The sequence below is a fragment of the Caretta caretta genome, chromosome 3 (genome assembly GCF_965140235.1).
Source record: "Caretta caretta isolate rCarCar2 chromosome 3, rCarCar1.hap1, whole genome shotgun sequence".
Lineage (NCBI taxonomy): Eukaryota > Metazoa > Chordata > Testudines > Cheloniidae > Caretta > Caretta caretta.
Window position 1 is genome coordinate 66,240,740 of NC_134208.1, and position 27,376 is coordinate 66,268,115.

The 27,376-nt window shown below is 40.4% G+C and overlaps 1 protein-coding gene and 1 long non-coding RNA gene across 8 annotated transcripts in view; one reads left to right on the top strand and one right to left on the bottom strand.

The window, feature by feature from the left end:
* Positions 1 to 64: 64 nt before the first annotated feature.
* Positions 65 to 27,376, bottom strand: part of CEP162 (centrosomal protein 162) — an 80,636-nt gene continuing 53,324 nt past the window's right edge. For 3 of the 7 annotated variants that reach the window (XM_048845103.2, XM_048845101.2, XM_075126562.1), the window contains 7 exons: positions 25,626 to 25,730; positions 19,544 to 19,771; positions 17,336 to 18,006; positions 16,443 to 16,584; positions 15,922 to 16,020; positions 5,178 to 5,312; positions 66 to 2,267 (listed from right to left, as the gene is read on the bottom strand). In XM_048845103.2, coding sequence (XP_048701060.2) covers positions 2,049 to 2,267; positions 5,178 to 5,312; positions 15,922 to 16,020; positions 16,443 to 16,584; positions 17,336 to 18,006; positions 19,544 to 19,771; positions 25,626 to 25,730 — 1,599 coding nt within the window. In that variant the 3' untranslated portion in view covers positions 66 to 2,048. Of the gene's footprint in view, positions 2,268 to 5,177; positions 5,313 to 15,363; positions 15,407 to 15,910; positions 16,021 to 16,442; positions 16,585 to 17,335; positions 18,007 to 19,543; positions 19,772 to 25,625; positions 25,731 to 27,376 lie in introns of those variants that run through there. The other 4 variants (XR_007355912.2, XM_048845104.2, XR_012667604.1 and 1 more) reach the window with 4 other exon arrangements.
* LOC125634416 (uncharacterized) lies at positions 8,024 to 27,376 on the top strand. Its single transcript, XR_007355915.2, has 6 exons — positions 8,024 to 8,119; positions 12,007 to 12,165; positions 18,863 to 19,153; positions 19,646 to 19,722; positions 25,277 to 25,369; positions 26,871 to 27,376. It is a non-coding gene; the product is annotated as an uncharacterized LOC125634416 (long non-coding RNA).

The window sequence follows — 27,376 nt, forward strand, 5'->3', positions numbered from 1 at the left end:
GAACTGAGGGGGCACGTTGACTAGCCTTGTGACACAGCATGAGGAGAGAGAGTGCATGTGTGGGCCTAACGGGCACTGCTACTGAAGTTCTCCAATCAGTAGTGCAGGCATGCAAGCACACCTACAATGGAGCACATAGGGACACTACTCGAAGAAGAAATGATGGGGTTTTTTTTTTGTTTTTTTTTTTTTTTTTTTACACACTTTTTTATTTGCAAATAAATCACAAGAGCTGGTACATGATGAAAATACAACATATTTACTAATGATTGACATTTTATATACAAATATTTATCGTCCTATTTACATAATTTATGACTATATATTAATGCTTCCAGTTTATTCTTGGACAAAATCATCCTTTTTAATGAAAATTAAACTTTTATGGAGTTTTGGAAAACATCTGAATGAGATAACCAAAATAATTATTGCATTAATCCCAACCTTATCATTCGTTTTACAAACAGACATCATGTACAAACACTTAGGGAATGTCTACATGAACAATTACACTGCAGCCAACTGGGGTGTGAATATACCCCACACTGTTCTTGTGGACCCTGCTCTACATGTTAGCAGTCTGTTAGAGGGCTTTGAGCTAGTCGCATTTCAAAAAGGACCAGATCAAAGCATTCTAATGAACTGTTAATACACCAGCTGGGACAACATGAATAGTCAGACCATGACAGGCTAGTGCCCAGGAGCTTCACGCCCCAGCCTGCTGTGGTCTAACGTTCATGCAGGCTAGCCCTTACATACAGTGTGTGTATTTTTACATGTATGTATAAAATATATAGCATAACTATAAACAAATATTGCACTGCAAATCAATTATGGGCACTCAAGTGCATTTTAACAGGAACTTACGAGATACAAATTGGTATATAACTACTTTTTATTTAAATCTTGCACACTCACTCGTGTGGCCACATAATTTACTTATGAAAACATATCTTCTTTTATGGTTCCTCCAAAAAGCCAATCATCTATAGCTATATATGTGCTGCTCTAGACCCATACACTAAGTTATTTCAGCTTTGACTTAACTCTTAGCATCATTCAGTCAGCAAATACCACCAATTATGCTAAATAGAGCATTAGCATGAATGGCATGGTTTTGTAAGAAATATCTCAAAACTGAAAGAAAATGGTTTTCTAACGTTATGTCTATACAGTGGCACTGCTGCAGCTACGCCATAGCAAAGACACTTCCTATGCCAAAAGAAGGAGTTTTTCTGTTGATGTAGGTAATGCTCCTCTCCTAGCTGCAGTAGCTAGGTTGACCAAAGAATTCTTCTATCGACCTAGCTGCATCTAGACCAGTGATTAGGTTGTCTCATAACTATGGCACTCGGGGGTTAATTTTTTCCACACCCCCTGCGTCCTTCTAAATTTTAACTGTAGACCAGACTTAAGTCTGGGGTCATTATTGTCATAGAAACAATCTGCCCTAGTCCTCCACACATTTGGAGAAGTTTAGGGGCCAAAAAGGGGAGGGAAGAAAGAAAAGAGTACTGAGTGAAAAGATGAGAAGAGAGAAGTGTTGGAAAGATAGAAACAGGATTTTGTGCTCTAATTATAAATAAGGTTGATATTACTGGGTTAGCAATTTCTGTATAAAATAGACCATGTTATTCAAGATTTTCATAGAAGATCTGACACAGGGGAATACAACTGAGCCATCAGTTATGCTATATGAAACAGACCTGTACATCTTCTGTCAAAAATATTCAGTAATTTTCCACAGGCTGTTGGAAGAATACGAAATGCAGATTTCTTCACAACAATTCAGTTTATGGGGGAAAAAATCATCTGGCTCAAAATTCCTAATTTTTTGTTCAGGATTATTTCACATACAAATTTATTATTAAGAAATTATGAGACACAATATGATCAATCAATTGTTCAGTAAAAACCTGCCTTTAGACAAGCGAATTTCAGATGAATTTATGGAAAGTATCTGAACTTGCAAGGATTACACCAGTGATTGCTTTATATTCACAGCTGTCTAGGTTAAAATTCTATTTCTCTGATCAGTTCTTACCCAGTCACGTCTTCCAATATCTTTCTGGTAAACTTAATCCACCTGAAACAGGTACTGGAATAACAACCCCTTGTTTCTGCAATTCCCGTAAAACATCTAATATTGAATCTAATTCCACTTGAAACTTCTCCAGCTCTTGATTCTTTAGTTGGGCAAGTTTTTTCCACTTCTCAACTTCCTGGGTTTGCTGCACGTCAGCAACATGTCGTGTTTGCTGCACTATCTGTAAATGAGAAGTTGGTTAACAAGAAGTATATTGATTTCCAGTCATCAGTTCACTGAACACTGTCCCTTAGTTCAGACAGTCTCTTTGCAAAAATACAGACTATTGTATTTTTAATTAAGTTTCTGATGTTAAATCCCAAAGCCCACTGCTAATTATTATATGGAAATATTTGTTCTGAACACTGGAAAATGTCCTTTTGATAGTAGCAATAAATTCCTTTAGACATTAGTGGGGAAAGGAAGGGAGGTTAATACCCAGTTCAAATTAAAGAAGCCTCACAAGAGATTAGTTTATTTGTTCCAAAGCTCCCAATTAAAAGTTTGAGCACTTAAGACTTTATGACAAATATTTAACACTTTTGAATATATCAGGCCCCGTGCTATTGCTATACGTTTAAAAACTGTGTAACGAACTCTATAAATGCACCAAAAATAGCCTATAGTGACATTGCCCTGAGGCTGTTGCGGATATGGGTCTGAATGAGTTTTCACTCCTAACCTCACCAAATTCCAACAAGCTAATTTAAGCATGTTAGTGTCAAAGGAAATAAAAATCCATATGCCATTCTGAAAATGTAATGGCTATTCCAGACAGAGTATTTTAATTTTGGAATGTGCTGTATAAAGCAAAGACATAATTTCAATCCTCTATATTAACAAGATATAAATTGCCAGTCATTTTTATTATTCATGTGTATTACCGTAGTGCTGAAGGGTAAATCTACATGGTAAGCAGCCGCCCACGGCAATGAGTCTCAGAGCCCAGATCTACAGATTCAGGCTCATGGGGCTCATACTACGGTAAGAAGTTCAGACTCCTCAGGTTCTGAAGGCCAGGAATGGGGGCTGGGTTTCAGAAACACAAAGATGCACAGCATTTTTAGCGCTGTAGCGTGAGCCCAATCTGTAGACCCAGACTCAGACTTCTTGTTGTGAGCATCTGATGCTTATCATATAGACATACTCTAAGAGCCCTAGTCATGGACTCTGATGCTTCTTAACATTCAATACATTAGAATGTCCCTTTTTTAGTTTATGCATTTATTTTTACTGATTGCTAGGAGTCCCATTGCAGATGATTAAATTTGCAAGTTGGGAAATAAGCAAAAAACAGACACAAAATAAACCCCACAACAACTCGTCAAAAGGAAAATTACTTAACAGTGATTGGTGTTTCTTATAGCATTGCTCCTCTTTTACTGTACAAAAAAATCCTCACTGTAAATATTGGGTCAGATTGTTTATTTCAATGGTGTTACACCAATAAAGAATCTGGCCCTATGGTCCAGACAGCAAGGCAGTAAGGAACTGCCAATCAAGTCAAAGCATAAATCACACCTGCCCACTTGTATCTGAATTAAGGAACTTTCTAGAGTTGAAAAAAAAAGGAAGTTACTCAGTACCTGAGGTTGTAGAGGTGAGTGGGTGGGGGCATGAGAAAGAGGAAGAAGAAAACAAATGTGTTATGTTAACTTGCTGCTTTGACTTCTAAAAACTGACAGCCCAGGAATAGAAATAGGGCATTCATTGATGCTAATGAAGAAATAAATTGCTCCACCATCAGGTCTTATACATTTGATAGAATAACTTTCTTCTTTAAAAGAATCTAAGTGGACAGTTCCACCCTCTCTCTGGCACAACGGGACTTCCTACCATCAAGGTAAAGCTTGCAGCAGACAGGGCTTGCAGCTTGGGGGCCAGTCCAAGACTATGGAACAATGTCCAGAGGAACTAGAACCCATTATAAACCTCACCACCTTCTTCTCCAAGTTCAAGGTACACTTCAACTTTGCCATCTCCATTTACCAAAAAAATATTCCCCAAACGAAACCACTTAATTGCACATATAATCCTCTTCCTAGGAGAGCATGAGAGAAAGAATGAACCACATGTGACAGATACTAATCACACTGCTTAATGCACTACTGAACAGCACTAAGATGCGAAAGTGATGAGGGAAATAAAAGAACCTATACAGAATAAAGTAGAAGTAATTCTTTAGATATAAAATGATCCTTATAAAGATTACTAAGAACACAGAGGCTAGATCCTCCTATAAAATGAGGTACAGGAATCACTGAGAAATTATTTTACCTAGTTGAAATTATATATGGCTGTATGTTAGGTTTTAAAAAGAAACCTTAATTCAGGTACAAGTGGTCTGGAAGGGTTTATGCTTTGACTTCATTGGCAGTTCCTTACTGCCTTGCTATCTGGGCCACAGGGCCAAATTCTTTTTTGGTGTAACTCAATTGAAATAAACAATCTGACTCAATATTTATTGCGAGAATTTTTTTTGTTTGTAGAGTAAAAGAAAAGAAACACTATAAGAAGAAAAAAGATCCAACTCACCAAACAACCATTGGATTATACAATTGTCTAATATTTTTAATTAGCTTTTTGTGGATTTGGGATAAAGATAGTAAAGAAAGTCTATGGGCATTTTTTGTGAAAGTGCAAGGAGCATATGAGAAATATTTTGCAAGTTTTTTCTGTTTGTGTAATGTTTAGAAATTGAGCAAACATCTTATGTTGAGCTCTATTTGGGATCTCAGACAACTCAGTCAATATTAAGTCCAGCCTAGTTTATAAACACACCGGTCCTCATTTTCTAAACCTAGTGTTCCTGTTTGTGCCCATATATGGCAATTTGGCACCTACAACTGCTGTCACTTTGGATTTCTAAGTATCTCATTTGAGATCCAATGTACAAGTTACTTTAATTGCCCCTGTAAATAACTGGGTCCAAGATTGCATGCACATTTTTTATGCACCAGTGGGCACAAAAAAGGACGACGACTTTGGTCATCGGTCAAAATGTATTTGATCCCTGCAGTATGGTCTGCAATAATTTGTACAAATGCTGTCAAAATACATAGGAGACAAGTACAGAGATGCTCTATTTTACCTGCTGAAGTTCTTGTTCTCTTTGTGCATGTCTGATCTCCATATACTTGATTTTCCTTTCTAGACACAAGAAGTGTTTCATCTCAGGACTTTGCCTCTCTTTAGCCTCTCTCAGTTCTTCGAACAGTTTTGCCATCTAAAATTTGAGGTATTTGTTATTTGTAATGAAGTAGTGTCAACTTTACTAAGTGTTGTATAAACAAACAAAGGATTTCCCATCAAAATGCATTTACGTTTCCTTTCACAGTATTTTAAATGTTAGCTCACTGTTATAATCCAAGCTTATTTTAGAGCCCAAAGGTTCTTGCCTCTTATTACTTTCCTCTATGTTGCAGAAGCCTAATCTCTAATAGAATCATAAAACCATAGAAGATTAGGGTTGGAAGAGACCTCGGGGATCATCTAGTCCAACCCCCTACTCAAAGCAGGACCAACCCCAAATAAATCATCCCAGCCAGGGCTTTGTCAAGCCAGGCCTTAAAAACCTCTAAGGATGGAAATTCCACCACCTCCCTAGGTAATCCATTCCAGTACTTCACCACCCTCCTAGTGAAATACTTTTTCCTAATATCCAACCTAGACCTCCCACACTGCAACTTGAGACCATATTGCTTCTTGTTCTGTCATCTGCCACCACTGAGAACAGCTGAGCTCCATCCTCTTTGGAACCCCCCTTCAGGTAGTTGAAGGCTGGTATCAAATCCCCCCCTCAGTCTTCTCTTCTGCAGCCTAAATAAGCCCAGTTCCCTCAGCCTCCCTTCATAAGTCATGTGCCCAGCCCCCTAATCATTTTTATTGCCCTCCGCTGGACTCTCTCCAATTTGTCCACATCCTTTCTGTAGTGGGGGTCCCAAAACTGGACTTAATACTCCAGATGTGGCCTTACCAGAGCCAAATAGAAGGGAATAATCCCTTCCCTCGATCTGCTGTCGATGCTCCTACTAATGAAGCCCAACATGCCTTAGCCTTCTTGGCAACAAGGGCACACTGTTGACTCATATCCAGCTTCTCATCCATTGTAATCCCCAGATCCTTTTCTGCAGAACTGCTGCTTAGCCAGTCGGTCCCCAGCCTATAGCGGTGAATGGGATTCTTCTGTCCTAAGTGCAGGACGCTGCATTTGTCCTTGTTGAACCTCAGATTTGTCTAGGTCACTCTGGACCCTATCCCTACCCTCCAGCGTATCTACCTCTCTCCCTAGCTTAGTGTCATCCGTGAACTTGCTGAGGGTGCAATCCATCCCATCATCCAGATAATTAAGATGTTGAGCAAAACCGGCCCAAGGACCGAACCCTGGGGCACTCTGCTTGATACCGGCTGCCAACTAGACATCAAGTGGTTGATTACTACCCGTGGAGCCTGACGATCTAGCCAGCTTTCTATCCACCTTATAGTCCATTCATCCAATCCGTACTTTTTTAACTTGCTGGCAAGAATACTGTGGGAGACCGTATGAAAAGCTTTGCTAAAGTCAAGGTATATCACGTCCACTGCTTTCCCCACATCCACAGAGCTAGTTATCTCATCATAAAAGACAATCAGGTTGGTCAGGCATGGTGCCCTTGGTGAATCCATGTTGACTGATCTTGATCACCTTCTTCTCCAAGTGCTTCAAAATGGATTCCTTGAGGACCTGCTCCATGATTTTTCAGGGGACTGAGGTGAGTCTGTAGTCCCCCAGACTCCTTTTTTTAAAGATGGGCATTATATTTGCTTTTTTCCAATTGTCTGGGACCTCCCGATTGCCACGAGTTTTCAAAGATAATGACCTATGGTTCTGCAATAACATCAAGCAATTCCCTCAGCACCCTCGGATGCATTTCATCCGGCCCCATGGACTTGTGCATGTCCAGGTTTTCTGAATAGCCCTTAACCTGTTCTTTCACCACTGAGGGCTGCTCACCTCCTCCCCATACTGTGCTGCCCAGTGCAGCAGTCTGGGAGCTGACCTTGTCTGTGAAGACTGAGGCAAAAAAAGCATTGAGTACTTCAGCTTTTTCCACATCATCTATCCACTAGGTTGCCTCCCCCATTCAGTAAAGGTCTCACACTTTCCCTGACCACCTTCTTGTTGATAACATACCTGTAGAAACCCTTCTTGTTACCCTTCACATCCCTTGCTAGCTGCAACTCCAGTTGTGCTTTGGCCTTCCTGATTACACCCCTGCATGCTTGAGCAATATTTTTATACTCCTCCCTAATCATCTGTTCAAGTTTCCACTTCTTGTAAGTTTCCTTTTTGTGTTTAAGCTCACTGAAGATTTCTCTGTTAAGCCAAGCTGGTTGCCTGCCATATTTGCTATTCTTTCTGCACATCAGCATGGTTTGTTCCTGCGCCCTCAATAAGGCTTCTTTAAAATACAGCCAACTCTCCTGGACTGCTTTCCCCACACATATTAGCCACCCAGGGGATACTGCCCATCAGTTCCCTGAGGGAGTTAAAGTCTGCTTTTCTGAAGTCCAGTGGAGGATGGCTAGCAGTCGTTTTCCTTCAGAACTCTCAATGCAAATTCATACATTTGCCAAGAAAAGGGCTGGAAGGTACCACTTACTCTCCAGCTCATGCAGCTCCTGCTGACAAAGAACCTCAGAGGGCCTGATCCTACAAACCTTTACCTATACAATGGGACAACTACTCATGAGTAACAGTTTGCAGAGCTGGGACCACGTTGGACCCTTTCAGTCAAGGACTTTCTGAACCTGCCACCTGAATTCAGTATGTTTTGCTACCACTTACATGTAGACCACCACACTAGAAATTATGGCAAACAAAAGTAAATGCATGTATAGGAAAACATTTTTAACCTGAATGCTTAAATCTCTGTTTAGGCTCTTAAATATAAGTGACCTGATTTTCCAAGATGCTTAGAGGAAGCTGCAGGCACACAGCACCTCGGAAATCAACACAGGGATTTGGATGCGTAGCTTTAGGACCTCACATTTGTAAGTGTTGGCTTATATTTTTAATTTAAATCACACAATCAGAGAAATTAGAGATTAAAATGATCTACTCGTCCATTTCTCCAAGCCAATGTATAATTATTCCTAATATATTTTAACCAGTCCAAATTTTCTCAGTCCAAATTATTTATTTTTTACTCAAAGCACATTGAGATATTAATTAATCCACAAATACAGTAACTTCTCACTTAACGCTGTCCCGGTTAACGTTTTTTCGTTGCTGATCAATTAGGGAACATGCTTGTTTAAAGTTGTGCAATGCTCTCTTCTAAGGTTGTTTGGTAGCTGCCTGCTTTGTCCACTGCTTGCAGGATTCTCTGGAAGAGCAACCCCTCCTCCTGGGGATTAGAACTGGGGGGGAGAGGGGAGCGGAAGCCCCCCCCCCATCAGCTCCCCTAAATTCCCTGTAAGGTATGTGGCTCCGCAGCTGCCCAGCAGCAGTTCAGGTGGCCCTCCCCCTACTGCCATGCTGCTCCTGCCAGGCCCTCTGCCTCGGAACTGCTCCTGGGGGGGAAGAGGGGAGAAGAGGGGGAGGGGAAGAGGGGTGCTGATGTCAGGATGTCCCCCTGCTCCTGCCCTCTGCCCGCACCATAGCCCCTCTCCATAAAGTGCAGGACAGGACAGTCACAGGGCTCCGGGACAGAACAGGGGAGTTTGCAGGAAGCTGTTGCTTCCTGTCTGATCTGCTTAAAAGGGCAACGTACTTGAAGGGGGGTCAGCATAGGTAAAGGGGCAATGCATCTCTCTCTCTTTCTCTCTCATAAATGCAACCCCCAGCACTTTGGAAAGTCAGCACCTGTACATCGCTGTCAAGAGGAGGGAGTGGTGCGCTCTAGCTGGATAGCGTGGGTTCATCATCATGTTCAGCTTTTGCAGGGAAGTGTTTGCAGCTACTGCCCTGCATCTATTGTGTTTCCTCCCTCCTGCCTCAGTCCATGCTGCCTTGTAGAGTGTGAGGCTACATTAACAGCAGCAAAAACAACAAGGAGCCCTTGTGGCAACTTAGAGACAAACAAATTTATTTGGGCATAAGCTTTCATGGGCTAGAACCCACTTCATCAGATGCAACAACAGCGGATTAATCCTTGAGGGCTCAGTCAAGTGCTAGTTCATCATTTAGCAGCAAGGCATTCCCTGGGAAATATTCCACCCTCTTACTCCACCACCTCAACCAAGCTTCACAATCACTCATTGCTGTGTATAATATTAAACTGTTTGTTTAAAATGGTTTAAAACTTATACTGTATATAATGTCTTTTGTTTGATGAAAAAAATTTCACTGGAACCTAACCCCCGCCTATTTACATTAATTCTTATGGGGAAACTGGATTTGCTTAACATTGGTTTGCATAAAGTCGCATTTTTCAGGAACATAACTACAGCGTTAAGCGAGGAGTTTCTGTAAAGGAAACAAATGTATAATTGTAAACTAAAGCCCTTCTCTCCTTTTACATAATAAAATAATGTACTAAGAAATAACTTTTCACAACAGTTTTCAGATACAGACTACATATTACTTTTAAAAAAAAGACAATTTGCACAGAGACAAACAATGTTAGAAAAGGTAGTGCTGGAATATATAACACAGGGCTAACATCTCCTCTTATCTAATGTTACAACTTTAAACTAATAATCTGAAAATTACCTCATCAATGAATTAAAACTTCGTTTTGGAGGGAAATGAATGGTTGAGGGATTTTCTCAAGAGGCTACTGACTGACCCTCTGAGCCACAAAGGACAATCTTCAGAAATTCGATAAGTGGGGGCGGGTACCTGCTGGAGCTCGGGGCTTCAGCCCTGCGGCCGGGTTTGGGGTTACGGGTTTCTGCCCTGCGGGGAAGGGGGTCTCGGGACTTCAGCCCCGCAGGGTGTACATGCCGGGGCTCTGGGCTTCAGCCTTGCGGGAGATGCCTGCTGGAGCTCGGGGCTTCCAGCTAAAGCCCCGAGCCCTGGCAAGTGCACTCCCATGGGACTGAAGCCCAGGGGCCCCCCTACCCGTTGGCCAGAAGCCCCTAGCCCCACTACCCTGCCACAGGGCACAAGCCCTGAGCTCTTCCCCCTCAACCAGTCTGGTAGGCGGAGAATGGGGGGAGGTGTGAGGGACTCCGCGAGCTGCACTTTAACTGTAAAAGAGCCGCATGCAGCTCACGAGCCACGGTTTGGCTAAGCCTGCTATATAGGTTACTTTCTGTTCCTTGTGTTTTTAAGTGGTACTGCAGTTTGATGCATCTTTGTTCCTCCAGCCGCTATCTATACATTGGTTAGTCTCTAAGGTGCCACAAGTACTCCTTTTCTTTTTGCGAATACAGACTAACACGGCTGTTACTCTGAAACCTGTCATTATGCAAGGCACTGCATTTAGCCATATGGAGTGGAAATCTGTCAATTGCATGAAAAAACTTGTACAGATACAGCACCCATTTTTTCATGCTTTGTGTGTATAAAAAGATCTTCTATACTTTCCACAGTATGTATGTACACTTGTGCATTTCAAAAAGGTTCCATCAGAACTTTCTGGAGTCCTTAATTTCTCAATGTTGCTTTCCTGAAATCTAATACCCAGTATTGCTGTATTCTGCGAGTCCCCACTCATCCCCATTCTTTACTATTCTGAATTCAAAATAGCTGGAGGTGACCAGTTACAAATAACAGTATGACAAGTTTCAGAGTAACAGCCGTGTTAGTCTGTATTCGCAAAAAGAAAAGGAGTACTTGTGGCACCCTAGAGACTAACCAATTTATTTGAGCATAAGCTTTCGTGAGCTACAGCTCACTTCATCGGATGCATACCGTGGAAAGTGTAGAAGATCTTTTATACATACACACAAAGCATGAAAAAATACCTCCCCCCACCCCACTCTCCTGCTGGCAATAGCTTATCTAAAGTGATCACTCTCCTTACAATGTGTATGATAATCAAGTTGGGCCATTTCCAGCACAAACCTGGATTTGTGCTGGAAATGGCCCAACTTGATCATCATACACATTGTAAGGAGAGTGATCACTTTAGATAAGCTATTACCAGCAGGAGAGTGGGGTGGGAAGAGGTATTTTTTCGTGCTTTGTGTGTATGTATAAAAGATCTTCTACACTTTCCACGGTATGCATCCGATGAAGTGAGCTGTAGCTCACGAAAGCTTATGCTCAAATAAATTGGTTCGTCTCTAAGGTGCCACAAGTACTCCTTTTCTTTTTACAAAAATCGGTATGTTCACATCCTCATGCAGTACCATGTAGAAGCAGATCCAAATAGAGGGCATCTTTTGGTTAAAGTCTCAAATTTTTAAGTCAAAGTTGTCTTCTAGTGAAGCTAGGAATCTGTTATCTAACAGATTGGTGTCGTTAATGCGGCATGGCTGTGCACAGCAATTCAGAGGCAGATTAGCATTCAAAATACCTGAATTACTTGTGGCTCTCCCAAAATGTCCATATCTTCATTTAAGGCACTGATAGTTTAAATAGATGAAGCTCAACCCCATCCCATTTAAGACTGCTAATAGTGATTCCCCTGTAATGACAAATCATATTTGCAGCCTCCATTTGTTTTATTTTCCAGTTTAACTAAATTTGGATTCTAGGCACGAAATGGTTAAAAGTTATTTTACAGTAACATTAATAGTTATTACATAAACTGAACAAAAAAAGGCAAGTGAAGTTTTACCTTGAAAAGTCACAGTCTCAACGATTTCTAATGCAAATTACTCACTTTACAAATACAATTATGTTTTTTCTAACTGTCAGCCCTTCAAACTCAACCTGGAATCTGTAGTTCAAGTAGTAGTCTTTCTTTCTTACATATCATCACCAGTAATAAAAGGACACACTAGAAATAGATCTTTTGAGTAAGAAGGTGCTATTTTTTACATAGGCATTTTTCGGAGTAGAGCTGAACTTTAAGATTCATAGAAGATGAAGATTAAGCATCACTAGAAGGACATTTTAAAGTTGTGATAAAGCACAAGAACTCCTCTTGCTTGAGCACATACCGTTATAGAAGATGTGAAAGAAACAGCAGCAAGGGCTATGGGTAAGATTACTAAAATTTCAAACATTTAAAACCTTACAATGGAAAAAATTGAAGTATTGCTAAAATAAAATCTATGGTATTCCTACCTTAACACTTCAAGTTCAGTGCATTAAATTTGCCAAATATGCCTACCACATAAGCTAATATAATCAAGAAGTCCATATTATACACATAATCTGCAAGGTCGGTTTTCCAGAGGAGGAAAATTCTGATTTCGTCTTGCAATTTAAAGGCACACTGTAAAACTTTCATACATGACAACCCCCAGTCTTCACTGTGAAACAAAAGCTGAGAGTAGTCAGAGCCCATCATTTCACACATTGTACTAAGACCATGTGTGTTCACTACCCGGAATTTTATAAAATTTACAATTTTAAAAACAATATTGAGGGCCATGTGTATTTTAGGTTGCAACTTCTTCAATACCAAAGTATAGTGATGAATCATACAGCTTGTCCAAATGCCTGCTGGGTCTCTCGACGGCTCCAGGGCACTACGCACCGAGGAAGCTGGAGCCGACGTCGGGCGCTCCCGGCCTGGTGGCTGCAATGCGGCCTCCATCAACAACTGCTGCAAACAAAAGTCTTTTTCTTTCTTTGTTCTTGGCTTGAACGCCTTGCAAATCTTACACCGCTCAGTTTGATGCTCTTCCCCCAGGCAACGTAGACACGAGTCATGGGGGTCACTAACTGGCATAGGCTTGCGGCAAGTGGCACAAGCCTTAAACCCGTGGGCCTGCGCTGAAAGCCTCCAAGCACCTAATCACTTAAGTGTCCACAACAAAGGTCTGCTAACTAACTGATAATAGCTATCCAACTCTGAGAAAGGCTAAGGGACTACTCTCATAGGAGAGAGAGGGGTTGTTCCAACGCTGCCACGGACAGTAAGAAGGAACTGGAGCACTCAGGGGGCCCCCCGCCGGCCCGACAGGAGCCGCTAAGGGGAAAAAAGTTTCCAACGCTCATGCACACAGTGTGCGCACACCTAATGTGGAATGGACGTGAACAAGCACTCGAAGAAGAACAGTTGCTTCTTTAGACATGACTTTTTGTTTGCCACTTTAATTCTGTTGGTTTCTGAAGGAAAACAAGGTGCAGCTCTCATTTACAAATTCCAGGTGTTTGGGTAATAAATGTCTTTGTAGTTTCCCTGGCCTCACACTTTCATTCATTAATGTATGCAAAGAAACACCACATTGTGACTGTGGACTTTCCACAGTAATACTGAGACACAAAAACCAAAACATCATGTAATTATTGTATTGTCTATTTTTCATCCATTTCTGTTTAACTTTATTAAAACCATGATCTTCAGCCAAACATTTGCTACATGTAGGCTTAGAACTTGGTAAAAATCATTCCCTGAGGAAGATAAGATGCCCCTGTCTATCCCTCAGCCCCTTTCCCCCCCTCCATATGTGCTGATGAAGTTGCTGACAGCAGTGGAAGCCTGTCTTTGCCTTCTGCTCCAGCAGGGCCTTTATAGCTGAGAGACTTCCTGATGAACACTTTCCCCAGCAGGAATGGAGGGCAAAGAGGCTCACAGTCTGGCAGCAGCAGCTGCATAAGACACAGGCCTATAGATAAGATGCAGGTGATTTTTAAGCCTAGTTTAATAATCTCTTAATTAGAAAAACAAAAGCAGGCATATCAATTAAAATCTTTTTCCAAACATTTGTGTCTCCCCTATGAATTCTTTGTGGTTCCCCAAAGAAGCCATGGCTCACACTTTGGGAAGCACTGCACTAGGTGACCTAATAGAGTTTTCTGTAAAATCTCTGAGATAGTCAAATTTTAATCTCTATTAAAAACAACAAATTATAGTATCTTTACATGGGAAGGAGTCTATTAAAAACGTATATTACCTGACAGTCCAGTCAATTTCTTTTCCCACTTAGTTAAAAAACAACAAACCACCAGCCTCTTAAAAAATTAATTGCATCTGAATTATCACAATGGAGCAGTTTTCACACACATCAGTCACTTCTAATCATGATTTCACAGAATCAAATACTAGAGATCAAAGCGAAATGGACAAGCATTATGTAAGTTAAATTTTCTGTTGCATGTTCTGCTTCTTTGCTCACATAAATACCTATCCTATCCCAACCAATTAAAATTCACAAAGATAAAGAGCAATTATTAAACTTAATGCTAACCACCTTAATTTACCAAGACCTAAAATGGACATGGAATCAGTCATCTGTTCGCTGTGCAACAAAATATGGACGGAGGAGAAAGTGTCAGAAGAATGGACCCTCGTATCATAATCAAGTTACCAAAGAAAAGAAACCTAAACAATTGTTCAAACTGGAGGGGAGTAACACTTCTATCTGTCACAGGAAAAGTATTAGCAGCAGTACTCCTGAACAGAATGAAAGGAAAGATGGATACCATCGTACATGAACAACAATCTGGATCTAGACAAGGGAGATCGTGCACAGACGCTATTTTCACCGAGATGGATTACTGAGAACACAACTGAATTCCAAGGCAGTCTTGCCATCAATTCTGTGGACTTTCAAAAGGCATTCGATAGAGTAAACAGAGAAACAATGCGGAAAATTGTGGAACAATATGGAATTCCAACAAAATTAACTAACATTATGCAGGCATTCTATGCCAACTCAAAATGCTGCATTAAAATGGAAAATGGATTGAGTAAGCTATTCAGCATCAAGACAGGTGTAAGGCAGGGGTATGTCCTGTCTCCTTTTTTGTTTATGCTAGTCATTGACTACGTGTTAAAACAATGCGACAGTAGTACATATGGCCTAAAATGGAACAATTCAAGGCTATCTGATCTAGACTTTGCTGACGACATCGCTCTTATCAATGAAGATGCCAATGGACTACAAAAATGCACAAACCAAGTAAATGAAGTAATGGAGAAGATGGGTTTGAAATACAATGCAAAGAAATGTAAAGTCATGTTAATGGGGACTATAGGGACAGAAATCAAAATTGAAGAAGAGAAACTAGAGAAAGTGGACAATGTTACGTATCTTGGAAATACCATCAGCCAAGATGGTACTAGTTCCAAGGGAAGAAGAAGAAGAATTGGGAAGGCAAACGCTGCATTTGGAAGACTCAAAAACATCTGGCAACTCAAAAACATCTCCCTCAAGACAAAACTGAACGTGTACAAAGCAATTGTTATTGCCATCACAACATACAGCAGTGAGACATGGCAACTTACCAAGAAAGATACGCAAAAGCTGGATACATTTCATCACAAACGTCTGAGAAGAATATTGGGAATAATATATAGAGATAGGAAGACAAATGAAGAAGTCAGAAAAATTACTGAACAAGGCACCCTCTCACAAATAATCTACAAAAGACGACAGTAGTTGGGACGTGTGCTGAGAATGGAAAAAGAACGCTTACCAAATACCGCCCTTGAATGAAAACCAGAAAACGCAAGAAGAAAGAAAGAAAGGCCGCAAATAACATAGAAATGAACAGTTCTGAATGACACCAAGCACCTCAACATAAAATGGGAAGATTTGGAGAGAAGGGCAGTTGACAGGCAAGGATGGCAAATGTGGGTAGTCCAATGTGCAGCAAAACACGGGATGGACTAAGGTAAGGTAAGGTAAAGTGGACACAAGCTTGGATTTTTGCAGGCTGCTTTCATTTTATATTATTGGAAATAATAATATAAAAATCTTTTAGAAATAAAACAAAAGATTTCTTGTTTTATAATCAGATAGCTCAAAACTGAAAAAAAAATCACAACAAACCTCTCATTTACCTCTTTTTGCAAGATTTCCTCTCGCGTTTGTGAAACTGCAAGGGCCTCTTGATCTCTGTGCAGCTCATTAACTTGTTCTTGTAGATGTCTTATTAAGATCTAAGGAAATATTTTAAATATTCCTCATTAACACTGACAGATTTTAAAACCTTCAAAGTAATACATAAAATCAATTCTTGAATCTTAGAATTAAAATATATGAAAGCATTTCTTGAATCTTAATATTAATAGTAATTGTATTGTACAAAACCCAATAGTTATGCAGTTAATTGGTTGTGTACTGGATTTGAATTTAAAATATTTCCATCATATCATATCTTTATGCCCTGTATATTCTCTACATTTTTATTAAGTAATATACATATATTTGTTGAGAATGTCATATTCTTTTAGAAATGGGACTTATTTTAAAAATATTTAATTTCTAAATCATCACAAATTTTGACCATTTTCTGTTAAAGTCATAGTTAATAACTCTTAACATTCATTAGGACAATAGGTGTATAACTGTTTTATTTTACTTCTTGTCTTGAAATTTTGCTATTTAGTTCAGCTACTTTAGAAGCAGAATGTTCCACTGCATGCTGACAAAGAATTTTCTCTACTTCTCTCTGATGGGATGCTCTTAGAGCTGCAATGTATTCTGCTGTATCTTCCTTTGTCCTGTAAAAGAAAGCTATAAATATAGCTGTTCCCCAAAATTGTAGCAACGAAATTATATATGCTTATACATTTAAAATAATTAAATTATAGGCCCCATAACTTCAAAATTGCACACGCTTCATTTCTTAGAAGTTACAAAGATTGCAAACACCATGTGTGTGACTGTAACTGTAACTGTATATGAAATTATGCATGTGTCTAATTTTGAAGATTTGGGCTATAAATATTAGTATTACACTATTAGATGAAAGACAAAGGCATCCATGCTGCAACAATTTATATTAAATAAGCTTGTTCTTACTCAAAGCCATAACAAATTCTAGATTTATTAAAAAGCACTCATCTGGACCTGCCTGAGGGCTTAATAGCAGTGCTATACTACACAGAAGTCCTCTTCTCATCATATTGTTCCTAAATGAGGGTAAGGACTCCCGTGAGGGAAGCACACTTTGCCTCACATTCTCGTCCATTCAAAAACATCAATTTTATCCAGTCATCTATGACCAGAAAGATGCCAATTAGCGCTAATTTAGGTGGCAATTTTTGTGACACGTATATACTTGACTATGAATATGTGTAGAGAAACCACCAACTAAGTTAGATGGTAGCATGAGAAGGTAGCAGCTTTTAGGTCATTACTAATGTGAGCTGGATTCATACATGTGATCTATTTGTCAAAAGGCACTGTATCATTACTGATCTCCCATCAAGACTCCAATGTTTTAATAAATGCATGAGATGACTGTTTTACCTTCGTATGTTACTTTCAGAATAAGCCAGTGTTGCCTGAGACTTCACTCTCTGCTGGCTCATTTCTAGAGACAGTCTTTCTAGCTCATCTTTTAACCTTGCATTTTCTTGCAGAACTTCTGAAATATGGGAATCGGCAAAGTTATGTGGCTGGTATATTTTATCATCAAGAGTGTCTGGGAAGGGTTCATTGGTACTGGCATTCCTTTTACTTGTTGCTAAAATATCCTTTTTCAAAATTTCTGTAGACTTTTCCTTATTGTCAGTTTTGTCACTTGAGTTATGGTTTGACAACATCGTCCTTCTCTCTTTTTGAAGTCTCTCCACAGTTTTTGTTAGGTCCTGTATCTCTCTGCTTTTGGTGATTAATTCTTGATTTAGTCTTACCAACCTGGCTTTAGCATGAGCTTGTTCCACTTGGTATTCTATTGATTGTAAGTCTTCATCATCTCTTTCACATTTTTTGAGTTCTAACTGGGAGTTTTGATTTTTAAGATTTTCAATTTCTGTTTGAAGATTTTTTACTGTGATCTGATGGTTCTCCTTTACACTACGAAGTTCTTGCTCAATTGCTGTAAAACTGGCTTTGCTGTCATGCGGTTTTTGTGGTTCATTCATCAATTTATAGGCAAGGAGTTCTTCAAGCTCTACAAGTCTTTGCTCATACTGAAGCTGGGAAAAAACAGCAATTTACAGAGTTGCATATCTATTACTCCCTCTTTTTTGTATAAATTAAGGGATTAAGCACCTTAAGTAAATGTTTAACATATTATATATAACAAAACCAGGAATATTTACAACACTATAAATTAGGTAGTTCAGAAAGCAGCCTCATGAATGTAATAACTCATTAAGACTACCTGCAACAAAAAAGCACAGTATATCAGCAAACTAAGGAACTATTTTTAGTAAGGATAGATGGGCACCTTATAACAGTTAGAAAGAGAATAAATAATTAAAGCCAATTATTAGGAAAATGAGTGTTTCCCATTGTATTATTGTGCTGGATTATTCTATTCAACTATCAGTCTGAACAGACAAATTAACATTCCATTCTCAGTTTAACATTAAGAACACGTTGGCTCACTAAGAAATTCAGAGCATTTCATATTTTTGTTAAACATAGCATTTTAACTGTTGCTAGTTTCCACTTTGCAAATATTTAATAGTTTGTGATGGGACTGCCCACTGCCATATCCTAAGGGACCCATATCATGGACAAGAATGTACAAACAGAACAAAAAGATGATTCTTTCCATCCGGGTGTGTATGGGGCAATCAAGATCATTAAACCCTTGTCTCTCTTGAGCTCTGTCAGGACATTCTGTTTCAGAGGTACTAGTAGATAGATACACAAGAAAGCTCTCTCTCAATTGGATGGAGAAGGCAAACCTTAGAAACGTATTTTCTTCTCCTGGTGTCACAAGCAGAAGGCTGGTAATTTCTCATTCAGGTGAGTGCTAAGGTTTACTCAAAAGGGGTCTATCTCCAGCTGATTCAGTCTTTCCATGTTCTCCTTCCCTGCTAGGTAAGCAGCGACCAAAACAGGTCCTGTGGAACAAAGCCCACTGCCATACCAGCAGGACTTCCCAACACAGGATTTCAGAAATGGTGCCAAGATCCTGGCAGAAGTATAAGTTTTCCTGGGCAATGGCAACCTAACACCTACTTTTCATGCTGCAAATCAGGGCCCAGGACAGTTTCTGCAAGAATCCCCAGTCCACGAACCCCCAACTTAACAATTCTCTGTCCTGGACATCCATGAAGAAAAAGGTGGGGGCACGGATTCTGACTCAACATGCAGAAGAGACTGCAATTTGTAAGTGGACTATGCCACTGCTGCCTGCACACTTATTTCACTTGTGTGTGCAGCTCAGTATGTGTGTACCTCCGCTCTGTATCCTGTAGGACCAAGTCCCCTTCCTCTATTTATGAAAAGTTTTTTAAGACAACCCAAGCAATCTCTCTTGCAAGTTTAATTCCTCCTCTGTCAGTTTCAAAATGCTTTTACATGACTATATTTTAAATGCACAAAGCTTTGGAATTTCTGGCCCCAAAATATTCCCCAAATGTTATCTTTTCCTTCGTTTTGCAATGCTAATACTTAGAGACAGATACCCTTACATTCAGTAGAACCATTCTTCACTATCTGTGGAATACACTGCCACTCAATGTAAGGGCCTGATGCTGATAGCCTTAAGTTAGTTACCTTTATTTTTTGAAACTGTTGTTCCATAGCACGTAGACTTTTTTTAGCTTCATCATCTTTCCCCTCAAGTTCTGTTTCTAACTTTTTTATTCTTCTTTCCAGGAAATCAATTGTATTGGATTTAGCCGAAATGTCACCACCTCCCTCAGATGCTGCAGCAGCAGCATATATCAAAGCAGGTAAAGAATTTGGATGCCTTCTTTTTAAAATTGCTTCCATTTCTTTAATCTGTCAAAAAAATATAACTCGTTAAATAGAGATTTGATAAATAAATATTGTGGTTTTCACTGTCAATAAGAACATAAGAATGGCCATAGTAGAACAGACCCATGGTCCATTTTTCCCGAGTATCTTCCAACAATGGCCAGTGCCAAATGCTTCAGAGGGAATGAACAGAAAGGTACAATTATTGAGTGATCCATCCCCTGTCATCCAGTCCCAGTTTAGGTGCACTCAGAGCATGGAGTTGCATCCCTGACCATGTTGGCTAATAGCTATTGATGGCCCTATCCTCCATGAACTTATCCAATTCTTTTTTGAACCCAGTAATACATTTGGCCTTCACAACATCCCTTGGTAATGAATCACACAGGGTGACTTTGCATTGTGTGAAGTAGTACTTCCTTATATTTGTTTTCAACCTGATGCCTATTAATTTCATTGGGTGTCCACCTGGTTCTTGTATTATTTGAGGAGGTAAACAACACTTCCTTATTCACTTTCTCCACATCACTCATGATTTTATAAACCTCAATCATATCCCCCTTTTGTCATCTCTTTTCTAAACTGAACAGTACCAGTCTTTTAAATCTCTCTTTGTATGGAGGCTGTTCCATACCATTTTTGTTGCCCTTCTCTGTACTTTTTCCAGTTCTAACGTATCTTTTTTGATGGGGTGACCAGAACTGCAAGCAGTATTCAACTAGTGGGCATACCATGGATTTCTATATTATATATTTTCTATCTTTTTATTTATCCCTTGTCTAATGGTTTCCAAGAGGAGGTTTCTTACATGTGACTGGCGTTCTTTGAGATGTGTGCTCCCTATCTGAATTCCACTGAGGGTTATACACGTGCCATGTGTCTGGAGCTGGACATTTTGAAAGTAGTAGTGTCTATTGGTCCACGCATGCGCCCTTGCATCATGTGAGGCAAGTAAGGGCAGGGTGTGGTGTGATTCACCACCACAAATCAAATTGATCCACAGTAAAGGGGAAGGAGGGTGGGACTGCAATACAGATAGGGACCACATATCTTGAAGAAACTTCAATTACAGGTATGTAGCCTCCTCCTGTTCTTCGAGTGATGACACCTATTGTATTCCACTGAGGGTGATTAACAAGCAGTACCTAGTTAGGAGAAGGGTGAGAGGAAGATGATGGAACTGTGTGATATTGGATTTGACTTCCAACTTTTAAAGGATGTCTTTTTGTATCATACTGCCTCTTTTACTCTGTTTAGCCATGGTGGCATTTTTTGGTCATCTTACTGTTTTTTTAAATTTGATATATACATTTAGTTTGAGCCTCTGTTATGGAGTTTTTAAAAAGTTTCCATGCTGCTTGCAGGCATTTCAATCTTGTGACTGTGCCTTTTAATTTCCATTTAACTAGCTTTCTCATTTTTGTGGAAATTTTTTTTTGAAGTTAAAATGCTACTGTGGTGGGTTTCTTTGGTTTTCTCCACCTTACAATGATGTTAAATTTAATTACATTATGGTTGCTATTACAGTGCTGTTCAGCTAGATTCACCTCTTGGACCAGATCCAGTGTGCCATTTCAGATTAAAACAAGGATTGCCTCTCCCTTTGGGGATTCCAGGACTAGTGGCTCCAAGAAACATTCATTAATGAATGAATGCGAAACCCATGGGTGTGAACTTCTATGTCTATTGTAATAAGACTCTGCCCTCAAGTCCTCCTTGGGTGTTTACTAACATGAATATTTAGACCCCTAGAGACAGTGAAACTTCCCTACCTCCCTCAGAGTCTGACAAAAATGTATCGTCCTTCTGGAGAGAAGGAACTGTGCCATCTGGTGTGCCTGGACTGCCCTCAAACTGTGCTCTGGATGAAGTGTTGATATACTTGGTTTTGGTATAGGAGCAGTGTTTGGTACTTGGGATTAAGCTCCTTCACGAAGCCTAATAGAGGCGTGTCCGATACCAAAGAGACCAGTAGGTCTTTTGACATCACACAGGACTTTGGTACAGAATACAGTGGTACTGAAGACAGATGAGTAGATAACATTGGTACCAGGGTAGACAACAGTACTGGGGTCCTTGTTGCTGAGAGGTTGGGACAGCATACCCATTTTGGGCCTTGGGCTACTCTGTCTGAGGCTTGAGAAGATTTATGGCTTGACCTAGAACTCATCGCCCTCTGTCCCGAGATTTTACCAGGCAAGGACGATGGATCTTTAGGAGTAGGAACTTCAGGTCCACATGTGGAGCACTTTTAGATGATGAGTGCTCAGAGGTTTATGCCACAAGCATCCCAGGATCTGAAGAGGGATGCATTATACTCTTCAAAAGGAACATTTTCCAACAAAACTCCTTCGCTTTCTGGGTTCTCCTAGAACAGAGGTGGGCAAACTACGGTCCGCGGGCCCGTCCTGCCTAGTCCCTGAGCTCCTGGACGGGGAGGCTAATCCCCAGCCCCTACCCCGCTGTCCTCCCTCCCCCGCAGCCACGCCCTGCGTGGGCAGCGCAGCTTTCCAATAAGCCTGTCCTGCTGCTCTGAATGGTGTGGTAAGGGGGCAGGGAGGATAGGGTAAAGGGCAGGAGGTCCCGGGGGGCAGTCAGGGGACGGTTGGATGGGGCGGAGGCAGTCAGGAGACAGGGAGGGTTCGATAAGCGGTGGTGTCCCGGAGGGGTCGAGGGGTCCCAGCGGGGTGAGGGAGACAGGGAGGGGGGTTGGATGGGAGTCGGGCGCAGTTAGGGATGGGGGTCCATGGAGGGGACGGTCAGGGGACAAAGTGGGGGGGAATGGATGGATCGGGGTCCCAGGTGGCATGTCAGGGGGCGGGGGTGTGGATAGGAGGTGGGACAGTGAGCAGGTGGGCAGTTAGGGGCAAGGGGTCCAGAGAGGGGGCAGTCAGGGGACAAGGAGCAGGGGTGGTTGGATGGGTTGGGGGTTCTGATGGGGCAGTCAGGAGGCGGGAAGTGGGAGGCACAGCCTTCCCTACCCAGCCCTCCATACAGTTTCGCAACCCCGATGTGGCCCTCAGGCCAAAAAGTTTGCCCACCCCGTCCTAGAAACGGATTTACAGAAGGCACATCCCTCTCTTTCTAATGTGCCCCTCACCCAAACACAAGTATTTGGTATGAAAGTAACTGAATCAATGAGAAAGTTTGGCCTTACAAAAAGAGCAATTATTAAAGCCTGGAGATGTACGTTCAGTCACAGGGCATTGTCATCACTAAAAAGTTTACTTGGGTCATCAGCACCTCAGTCTGAGCAACCAAGTTAGCCCAGCCTAGCTGTGAACAGTGACCCTAAAGCCATATCTGAATTACTGTGTCCTCACTGGTGCTTCACTCACTCAGGTAAGTTGCTCTGACTTCTGGAGGCATATTCCATAGTTCTTTGTACTTCAGTAAACTGAGCTACTCTCAGATTCTCTCTCAGTGAATTGTGGGAGAACTTGTCTATCCTCTGGGCACAGAGGGGGGGATTCTGAGAAGGCACTAGAGGAGTATCAGCACTTGAGTGATCTAGCTGGTGTCCTCACTACAAAGTGGGCAGGTTCTCAGACCAAGTGAAAGCAGCACCCAAGCTCTAGGTCAGTGGTTCTCAACCAGGGGTACACGTACCCCTGGGGGCACACAAAAGTCTTCCAGTGGGTACATCAACTCATCTCGACATTTGCCTAGTTTAGAACAGGCTACATAAAAAGAGCTAGTGAAGTCGGAAGCACCTGGCATTGGCCACTGCCGGAAGACAGGATTCTGGACTAGATGGACCATTGGTCTCAAGTCAGTACAAACTAAAATTTCATACAGTCAATGACTAGTTTATATTGCTCTATATACTATACACTGAAATGCAAGTACAATATTTTTATATTCCAATTGATTTATTTTATAATTATATGGTAAAAATGAGAATAATCCATTTTTTCAGTAATAATGTGTTATGACACTTTTGTATTTTTATGTCTGATTTTGTAAGCAATTAGTTTTTATGTTAAGTGAAACTTGGGGTATGCAAGATAAATCAGACTTCTGAAAGAAATACAGTAGTCTGAAAAGGTTGAGAGCCACTTCTAGCCTATTCCCCTATCTAGGCCAGACCGATTGGGTTTAAAGCACCACCAAATGCAGGTATATGTATTTTGTGTGTGGACAGAAAGGAATAACACCGAAGTAAGAACCTAAAGGCATGTCTGCATTAGCGAGCTTATAGCTGTACCAATGCAGCTGTGCCACCGTGAGATCACTTGTGTAGCTGGCGGGAGAGAGCTCTCCTGTTGACATAATAAAACCACCTCCAAGAGCAGTGGTAGCTGTGTTGGTGGGAGAGCTTCTCCCACTGACATAGCGCTGTCCACACCAGCGCTTCTGTCAGTGTAACTTATGTCAGTGGGGGGTGTGTGTGTGTTATTTTTTCACGCCCCTGAGCAAAATAAGTTTTACCAACAGAAGTGGTAGTGTAGACATGGCCTAAGTTAACTCTGCAGTGAAGAGATAGTCTTGGTACCAGGATAAGCCACTAACCCTGAGGCAAAAACAAACAACCAAGTTTCCTTCTAAAGGGAAGAAAGGAAACACTAAACCATTAATGTTAGGTATTTAGTAGTTTACAAAATCTCTAACTATCTATAACTAACTATTTACATACGAAAAGGTCACATGAACACTGCAAATTCCAAATTGTAGCCAGAGAAGGAACTGCCAAAGTTGGGCTCAGCCCTACCCTTTATGCCTTTGGTTAGCATGAGGACCCACAGGGTACAAAGAGTGGCCACCAGCAGGCACTACACGGTACTGGTTGCATGTACACCATCAGTGGAATGTATACAGAGAAGCATTTGAAGGAAAACATTTCACAGAGTTATTTATGTGAAGGCATTACCACCAGTGTACTTTCAACCCTTAACATTTATATCTAGAGAAAAATGCTGTAGGATAAATTTTCATTAAAAAAATATAATTACACTTCTGTGATCAACAGTCAGACACTGACCATCTCAAAAAGCAGTTTCCTGGATTTTGAATTAAAAATCTCTTATTTCTTACTTTATTACCATTCATTTAAAAAAGATGAAGGTGGCAATTTGCTGGGGGATGATTTGTAAAGAGGACACAATGTTTAAAAAGATACAGAGGCACATGCGCAAGCAGGCACGCACCACAACCCCAATGCAAGAACAGGGATTTATTTTCGATTTTGAAATAGTCAGACAGGACTCATTAGCTGCATTGTGGGTTTAGTAGTTTGATTTAAACAATCTTTTTCTAAGATGTCCTTTGATTTAAATGGGTTATTCTTATACTCAGATTATTTTAGATAGAGAAGGACACTACTTCAATGCACCCTCCATTTGCTTTTTGATACTTTGAAATTTCAGGGTGATATAAAACAAAATATTCACGGCTTTCTGGGCTCTTTTTCCTTTTCCCTCCCATCCTATTCACCAACTAATTTGATTCTACCATGATCTCAGTGTTAGTCATATGATATCCAAATCACTCTCCAAGCAACAGACTAATGCCATTATTACTTCACTGTAGGCCCCAGAACATTCATCCTGGATGTGAGGGGAAGAAAATATTCAAACAAAGTCTTTAGACATGGAAATAAGAATTCAAAAGTGTACTGATAAAGTAAGTTGCCGCTTGAAATACTATCACTTTTAGGGTTTGTCCCAGCATGAGAACAATTTCTCATAAATGAATTAATATTTGTAATGTCAAGATAAGACAGTTCCATGAGGACAAAAAATGTTTACTTTATCATGGGACTTTTCCAATACAGCAAAGTGTAATCTTGATATTTCTGCCAAGATCTCTCAACAGCAGTCAGCATTACTGTATTTTTCACAAGCTATGAAACACTGAGAAAAGTAACGTTATTACATACTTGTCGCTCGAGATCTTGAATTTTTTTTGCATCTGCTGCTCTGTCCTTTAAACGTTTCTTCTGTTGCCCAGACTGATTCCCAGCTTCAGTTCTGAGATTATCAACCTATCCAACATATTCAATGGTACATTACAAAAAGTATATGCAACAGGTTCACTTCATTAGCACAGTTGAAAATATTTTAAAATTATTAAAAATTATTTAAAATATTTTAATTATTTCAAATTAACTATAATGAAAGAGCTCCATATTTGAACAGGACTAGTGCAGAAGTCTATCCTAGTTTTCAGTATAGTTTGTCTGATAGAAGTCTATGAACTATATTCTCACGCTGGGCTATGGCCTCTTTGTGCCAGATGGGGTAACGGAACTGTAACCAAGCTGCAGAGATCTAGCAGAGAATTCCCTTATGAAGGGAACTCCCTGGGAGCAAATTTTTGCCAGGTCTGTGCCCTGAGCCTCTTCCCCCCCACTCTCTTGACATGCAGAGGAGGGGGTGGTATGGTAGAGCTAAGCTATGATGTCTTCCACTGACGTATGATCAGTTAAGGGCACAATTTAAGCATTCACAGCTTTGCATTCAGTGATGCAATTTAGAGATGCCCAGCAGCATCTATCTAAATTATATCTGAGGTTTAGGGAGTCCGAACCAGACGCGCCCCTTTCTCCCCATCACCAAGAAAAGCTCTGTCACAGGAGAAAATTTGGCCATCAAGGTTCAAGTCTAATATCTGGAGATTCCAGTGAATATTAATATTCCAATGCATTGCTAGAGAAATATTGGACCGTTAAATGAACGCACATTCCCATTATCTACTGCATCAATGGTGGATGTTATTCTAAAAACGTGGGTAATAATAATGCTTCGGTGTAAAGTTTAACCTTTGATGCACAAAACTGTTCATCCAAATGAGAGCAATCTTACCGTGTTTCCCAAATGTTTGAAAATGAGCCTACTTTGAGGAAAATGAAACCAATGACAGCTCCTCCCCACCTACCATGTGTTGTTAAAGGCCTACATATATCTTACTTTGCAACCTCCTCCCCCACTTTAGGATGTTTATAATACAATACTTCCTCTGTTTTCTACATGCATTCATGAGCAGGGAAATAGTATCACTGGCATCTGACTTAGCGTCCATTGATATAAATGGGGCAGTTCACACTCACAGATATTGCTTCAGGCTCTCTGCATTGGTTTTACTTGTTTCATGTTTTGAAAGGTTTTCTTTTCAACCATTACAGGTAGAGACTTTTCCCTCAAGAAAATAAAGCTTCCTCTGACTCTGGAGAATGACTGAGAAGCCTGTCCATGTCCCCTATAGCTATTTCCTTCAGCCTCTGAGGCATGCATGCCACGCACTTTGGGTAACACTGCTTTAACCACTACAGTATGGTATGTTTTTCAAATGTTAGTATAATAACGTAACTCCTATCTGGTAGTCTTAGTCAATGATTTGCATGGCCTAAAGAACTATTCATTTAGAATTATTTCCAGAAATGCCACTGAAGTGTCAAATGCAAATAAAAACAGTTTTAAGCTCTCATACATCTAAATCCTCCATTTTACACATAATAAATGTACATTCTCCATATCAGGCCCTCAGTATTTAAATAAAAGATTTTGACGTATTCCAATACTGCACTTAGAATAAGATAGATAACATATACTGAAAAAACAAGTTGTATTCTATGGACACTATTTCTATAAATACTAATTCACAAAAATAAACCTTGAACTGTTGTGATCA